At 43.8% G+C, this 7,500-nt stretch overlaps 1 protein-coding gene across 1 annotated transcript in view; it reads right to left on the reverse strand.

Annotated features, from left to right (window-relative positions):
• Positions 1-3,830: 3,830 nt before the first annotated feature.
• LOC122260371 (uncharacterized) overlaps positions 3,831-7,500 on the reverse strand; it is an 8,483-nt gene continuing 4,813 nt past the window's right edge. Inside the window, exons 3-5 of the mRNA XM_086556149.1 lie at positions 5,728-7,500; positions 4,464-4,597; positions 3,831-4,106 (exon numbers count right to left, since the gene is read on the reverse strand). The exon at positions 5,728-7,500 is cut by the window's right edge and continues 1,519 nt beyond it. Of these exons, the coding sequence (XP_086412275.1) occupies positions 3,941-4,106; positions 4,464-4,597; positions 5,728-7,500 (2,073 nt within the window). The 3' untranslated portion in view covers positions 3,831-3,940. The remainder of the gene's footprint in view (positions 4,107-4,463; positions 4,598-5,727) is intronic.

Here is a 7,500-nt window from a genome sequence, read left to right on the forward strand (position 1 = left end):
AAAAATCAGTGGCCCTGACAGCACGGGGAAAGACATTTTTTATTGAAAGATATAGGCATCATAAAACATTATTCTCGGTCCACTCTAAGCCAAAAATACAAAAGAAATCGGAATCTACCTGTTCGAATTCAGGCACACCTGGCCAGGACATATTCCAAATTCTCAGTCACAGGAGACCAACATATATACTTAGAGACTGGAATGCACAACGCTAAACATAGGACGTAGCTTTTCCTCATGTATCTCGGTGGTACACCACACCACATTTGAACTACATTTTCCAACACACATAAACATTCGATCAGCGGCCACGCCAAACATTGTCCTCGGAATAGACACTTTAATATTCATCTACAACATGCAGATTGGTACTCCTTCAAGAAATCTCTTTGACACACACATCCAAACTACAAGGACACCCCACGACAGAAATGAACACATGTCTAGAATCCTGGTACCATGGCATAAACACGGCCAGACAAGAGTACACACTTAAAAGAACAACAGTTACATTATGTACACAATGAACTAAAGCAAAAAATCGACACCAATCAGGGCATGGTAACGTTACACGAACGTTTTTAGCACAAAAATGTCGACACTTCAGAAGCAAAAATTGAAATTGCAGAGATGATATAACACAAAACACCTGGGTCAAATAAGAGTATTCTCCCTCTTATTACGATACACAGAACCTGTCTTACCTCTAATGCTTCCATTGCCATTGGACTCTTCCCCACACTTTTCGAAATTACACTCTTATTCGTTCCCAAACCCTTTATGTAACCAATTTCTGGACGATCTCCTTGCCCGAAGGTCCATGGAAGACAGTCTAACGCTATTAAAAAAAAAAAAAAAAAAAAAAAAAAAAAACATGCACCTTACGACGGTCACAGCCTTTGTCAGCAGATTCCCCCTACATTGGAAAGTCTGCATGACTCTTGTTTTCCTTTACTGAACGGTAGTTTGTAAAATGTGGGAACACGAGCCCAATTTCGCCCGTCGATGAAGTCTAACACGCATAAACTGGAATGCACTTACCATACCCCCGAATAGGGTTTTGTAGCGAGTCCTAGAATATGATTAAACAAATCGTAGGATTATGGACATCTCTGAATCAGGAAGCCTTGCCATGCAGTGTAGCTTTCCAAGAAGTTCTGTTGATGTGCAACATACCAACTTTTTCCCCCATTTGTACATCAAATCCTGTATCGTTTCTATGATGAGTCCAATGGGGCAGTGGAATCAATCTGGTATTAGGGTCATTTTTATTTTTCTCACTGGCGTTATTTCCCTTCCATGCATGTAAAATGCTCACTCACGCTCTCATTCAGACTCTCACTCAATTGCTCACTCACACGCGCAACACAAGATACGCTATATGATTTTCCAGTGCATACTTGCTAGTGTAAGCATCTACTTGGCGTGTACGTTTCCTTATCACTGCAATGGGGTTGTCTGTGTCGTAGTTATCGTAGTGGATTCGCGGCTTTGACATCCTTGTTGCCGTAAACGGTATATGTTCGTCCTCAGGTTCGCAGTCGTGATGAACGGATCTCATCTCTGCACACAGAGAGACAGGGAAGATGTCACAAACTACCTACCAATCAGGTTATTATCCCAAACGTACAAAAGTTTCATCCGATTCGTACAAGACGGACTAGAACGAGGCCCAAATGAAAAACAACACAGGAAACAGACAGCCTTCAACAAAAGCCGATCTCCGACAGTAAAGCGACTAAAAGAGAAATCAAATGAGTACCAGCAAGACTTTTGCGTTGGTTAAATGGAATACCAAAAAGCACTTTGACTCCACAGAATGTGAAGCCTTTCTAAATTCTCTCATAAAAGAACAAGAATAAATTAAAACTACGTTGACATCCTCAAGAACACTTACCAGTTTGTAAAAGCCAAAATGCCGATGCTGAAGACTTTAGAAGTGATCATACAAAGAGGCGTCAGGCAGGAGAGCCCACCAGTCCAAAGAGCCTGACCAGCGCACTACAAGATATCTACAATGAAATAGACTTAGATCAAGGAGGTATGCAAATAGACCGAGAGCGCCTAATGTTTGTAGGAATCATCACGAGTACTGTTAAGGAATCACAAACACAGAAATCATTTAGTGATAAAGAATTACCTTTTGTCATTGAAAAGGAAAGTATTCAACCAGCGTGTGTTTCGCCAAGGGTAACATACACACACACACACACACACACACATATATATATATATATGTTTGTGTGTGTGTGTATATATATATATATATATATATATATATATATATATATATATATATATGTGTGTGTGTGTGTGTGCGTGCGTGCGTGTGTGTGTGTGTGTGCGTGCGTGCGTGCGTGCGTGTGTGTGTGGAACATGAGGGGAAATAAACCACCGGACGAAAAAGAAAATGGGAACTATGCAATATGTCATGGAGAGAAAAAGCGCTGAATATCAGATCAAAAGACAGCGCTACACGTGAAGAGATACGGAAGAGGGCTGTACTTAAAAATATACTACAAGAAATAGTAAAAAATGGAGATGGACATGGCATTTATAGGACATAAGACAGAATTGCATGTGGAGAGACAAGGAGAAGGGCAGGAGTTACAGATATACGTAAAGAAATAGAGCGAAGTGAAGATGGCATTTAGAGGACAAGCGAAGGTCAGAGAGAATAACGATACCACGAGAGAAAAGAAAAAAAGGCATTTGTCGAGAGGGACGTAGAAACACTCCTTGCGCTGAACTATTACATATTTGGACTTGTTTTACCTTTATTAAAATACCGATGTAGGTGTTTCGTTTTCTTCCCTCATGGTGGATTACTATATAGAAAACCAGACTTGCCTTAGGAAGAGGGGACTCAAGTAAACCTTAAAAATCAATGTTTATTAGTTCGTTTTGGTTTATCGATAATGGAAATTGATCTTGCATTTGTACCATGAACAGCTTTATTACAAGGGTTTATATTGTTTTTTTTTTTTATGTGGGCAGCAGTTGCTCAACTATGTGCCTGTCATTGGAGGGCGGGGCACTTAGTGGATTACATTTGATTTTGGGAGGAATAAGCGACTGCTAAATGTCCATGGTGTGTCACCAATTTGTCTACCTGTTCAAAAGGGAGGGGGCGCCGCCCTGAAATGGGGGCAGACGTGTAGCCACCACCTCCCCCCCCCAATCTTTTTATATTACTTTACGAAATGCTGTCTCTTTTTTCTCAAAATTTCCAATTATTTGTAGTATTATTGTATTAATTTTAAAACTGATTCGGTCCCTGGGTATGGGCAAATCGAGCTGAATAGTTTTTGTTCGTGATAGCCATTTTGAGATACAAACTATATGCAAACTAAGTATCAATAACTCCTTTTGTGAGGTTCTTAAGGATCCATCATATGATCTTCCTGCTTCGTTTTGAATTTTGCAGGATTCGTTTCTTCTCATTCTGGTGTTTTAGTGTTTTGTGTTTTGGCGAAGAAAATAAAGTGACAATTATCACTCTGTTTCCTTTAGTGGAATTAAATTATTTACTCCAGTGAAATTTAATAATTATTGAATTTACAAGTGAATAGAATTTAAAGAACATTGAAGTACTGCGTTTTAGATGTTGGGTGATCAGTTATTTAGCGCAATATTTTGTTGAGGGAATGGTTAAATAAAATAGTTTAGCTTATCTTTAAATAATAATTGTTTATTAATCTAATCATATGTTAATGCATTTTGTACACAATAACTAAGGAGTAAATATCTTCTCTCTCTCTCTCTCTCTCTCTCTTTCTCTCTCTCTCTCTCTCTCTCTCTCTCTCTCTCTCTCTCTCTCTCCCCCCCCTCTCTCTCTCTCTCTCTCTCTCTCTCTCTCTCTCTCTCTCTCTCTCCTCCATGTTATTATTTCCATGCAGTTCTATCCTTGGGATCCTGTCCTCCGCCTCTCCCCTGTCCTTCACGCCTGACTCTGCGCGAAGGTGGAGAGCGGGACTCCCTCGACGCGGCCGTTCCTGATCTCGGAGCCGTTCGCGTCCACCTCAGGATACGCGGTGAAGGACATGTTCAGGACTCCGGCGTTCTCGTCGTCCAGGTACACGTGGCTCACCCCGCCCCGGCGGACCCTGCGGGGGGGGGGGGGGGGCTTACTTAGGGCGCGAACAGATGCGGTCGTTGGGTGATGATGATGATGATGATGATGATGGAAATAAGGATGGTAACTATTATGATATTGGTAATCATACTAATGTTGATAATAATGATAATAATTATAATAGTAATAATGATAATGATAATCATAATAATACTAATTATGATAATAATAATGATAATAATAACACTGATAATTATGACAATTATAAAAATGATAATAATAATACCGATGATGATTTGGATAGTACTGATAAAACCAATCATGCTAACAATGTTCATGGCAAGCACCGCCAGTGACCCGAGGCCAAGGGCGCGAGCGAAGGACTTACGACCTGCTGTCACTTATGAGGAGCGTCTTGGTCTGCCTCCAGGGGCGCACGCGGGCGAGGAACAGCGCCAGCACGACCAGCACCAGGGCGGCGCTCAGACTCACGAGGACCGCGATCAGGATCGCCTCACTCTTCTGCCGGTCAGGACAGGCGTTACTCAAGAGTGGTAATTGATGCCTTGGAAGTTGCTGATGGTGGTAGTGATGGTGGGGACGGCAGAATGGTGATAGTGCTGATATGAACATTGAATGGTGATATTGGTGATGATAAACTTCATATGATGATGATGATGATGGTAATTATTAGGATTTTCATGTTCATGATGATTCTGTGAATTATAATAACAAAAATAATGATAATGATATTAACAACGATAATAATAATAATAGTGAAAACGAAGATGATATGAATAATGATAATAATAATTTTCATTATCAATATCAATGGACTATGTATTTTTTTTATCTGGATAATAAGTGTTATTTCCTTTTTTCTGCCTAGAAAGCAAAGCAATGCCCATTACTCTCTCCAGACTTTCCTTTTGAGACTTCACCCATGGCCCCAGTGCCTTACTGCCCCGAGCTCCCCGCAGCCACTCCTCCAGCGAGCAACTCTGAAGAGGATGAAGTCGTTGCTCCAGATTGCAGAGGTGCAGCTGGGGAGAGGAGCTCGTGCCGCCCTAAACAAAAAGACCGCGACCACTTGATCAGAGACCTTTTGCTCGCAAAGTAGAATGCGAGTGTTTGAGACTCACGCAGTGGAGCTTCATACATGAAGGTGCACATGTCGGTAATCCGAGAAAGCGACACCTGTCTTTTCACGCTTCTTCATTCACACAACGGGAATAGTAATTTTCAGAAATATTGTTATCCTGGTCACAAAAGCAAAGTTTGAAGGAAATATTACCCAATTTCTTAAGCGTTAGAAAATAGGAAATAACACGTGTTAGACAGTGTTATCAGTAGTTGTAGTGGCAGTAGTAGTAGTAGTAGTAGTAGTATCAGTATCATGGCGAAAAGGAGAAGGAATAGGTAATAAAATCAAGTGTACATTAACAGCCATGGGCTGGACGTGAAAACCGCCCTCGCAGCTCGACCGTGATCGGATTTCACAAGCAGTTGAGGTTGCAATTCGTCTGTTTATGTGGATAGTTAACTCGCCTCAAGCAGCGGCCATACGGACTGCTAGCAATAAGGCCGACAAAGACTGATGCAGTGACTAAATAGCGCACACACTGAGATCAGAAACGCCCCCGCGACCAAACCTGAGCTCTGTCGATCTCCCGCTGCACCGCCTCGCTCGCGTCCGCCACCTCGTCGGATATCTCCTCGAGGTCCTGCAGCATTTCAACGACCTCGTCCTCGCTGGCTTCGAGGACCAGCTCCGGGTCGTCGCGCCCTTCGCCCACCAGACGGTCGAGCCTCGTGGCCTCGCCGTCCAGCTGGCTCGCGTGCTCGGAGTCTGCCGCCCCGCCTGCGATCTCGTCTGCCAGCGCGTGGATCTTGGTGGCCGTTCGGTTGACGCGCTCCCACCACGTCCCGTTCCGCGCCCGCCCGCCTCGCCCTCCGCCTCCCGCCGCTTGTTGTCCTCCTCCATCTCTACCTCCATCTCTACCTTCTCCTTCTTCATCTTCTTCTTCTCCTCCTCCTCCTCCACCTCCACCTCCTCCTCCTCCTTGAACCGCCCCTTCTTCCTCCTCCTCCTCTTCGAGTTCTGTTCGGGACACCTCGAGGGGCACGGACCGACGCTGGCGTCCCGGTTTCCTCTTTCTGGTCGTCGTCGTCAAAGTCGTTGTTGCAGCAGATGTGGTGGTTGTAGCAGGTGTTGTGGTGGTGGTTGTAGCAGGAGTTGTGGTGGTTGTAGCAGGTGTTGTGGTGGTTGTAGCAGTTGTGGTTGTAGTTGTAGCAGGAGTTGTGGTGGTGGTTGTAGCAGGAGTTGTAGTTGTTGCAGCAGGTGTTGTGGTGGTTGTAGCAGGTGTTGTGGTGGTGGTTGTAGCGGGAGTTGTGATGGTTGTTGTATCAGGAGTTGTAGTGGTTGTTATAGCGGGAGTTGTAGAAGTTGTTGTAACAGAAGTTGTGGTGGTTGTATCAGGAGTTGTGGTTGTAGTTGTTGTATCAGGAGTTGTGGTTGTAGCGGGAGTTGTAGAAGTTGTTGCAGCAGGAGTTATTGTAGTAATTGTAGCGGGAGTTGTTGTTGCAGTTGTAGTTGTTGTAGCAGTTGTTGTAGTGGTTGTTGTTGGAGGTGGAGTTGTAGTAGTTGTTGTAGTGGCTGTTGCAGGAGTTATTGTAGTAATTGTAGCGGGAGTTGTAGCAGGAGTTATAGTGGCATCAGTAGTGGTTGTTGTAGCAGGTGTCACTGTGGTGGTTATCACAGCAGGTGTTGTAGTAGCAGGGGTTGTTGTAGTCATCCCGGGAGGTGTAGCGGTTGTCGCAGCAGGAGTTGTAGTTGTGGAAGGTGGCTTGGTTGCATGCGCAGTGGTTGTTGAAGTGACTGTTGTAGACGTTGTGGTTGTAATAGTTAAGGTAGTTAATGTTGGCACTGTAGTTCTCTTGGCCGTAGTTGTTGTTGTTGGAAGTGGAGTTGTAGTTGTTGTTGGTGGAGTTGTAGTTGTTGGAGGTGGAGTTGTAGTTGTTGTTGGAGGTGGAGTTGTAGTTGTTGGAAGTGGAGTTGTAGTTGTTGTTGGAGTTGGAGTTGTTGTTGGAGGTGGAATTGTAGTTATTGGAAGTGGAGTTGTAGTTGTTGGAAGTGGTGTTGTAGTTGTTGTTGGAGGTGGAGTTGTAGTTGTTGGAGGTGGAGTTGTAGTTGTTGTTGGAGGTGGAGTTGTAGTTGTTGGAAGTGGAGTTGTAGTTGTTGTTGGAGGTGGAGTTGTAGTTGTTGGAGGTGGAGTTGTAGTTGTTGTTGGAGGTGGAGTTGTAGTTGTTGTTGGAGGTGGAGTTGTAGTTGTTGTTGGAGGTGGAGTTGTAGTTGTTGGAGGTGGAGTTGTAGTTGTTGGAAGTGGAGTTGTAGTTGTTGGAAGTGGTGTTGTAGTTGTTGTTGG

The sequence above is a fragment of the Penaeus japonicus genome, unplaced genomic scaffold (assembly GCF_977035675.1).
Source record: "Penaeus japonicus unplaced genomic scaffold, GWHDUDI00000001_assembly GWHDUDI00000032, whole genome shotgun sequence".
In the NCBI taxonomy this organism is placed as follows: Eukaryota; Metazoa; Arthropoda; class Malacostraca; order Decapoda; family Penaeidae; genus Penaeus; species Penaeus japonicus.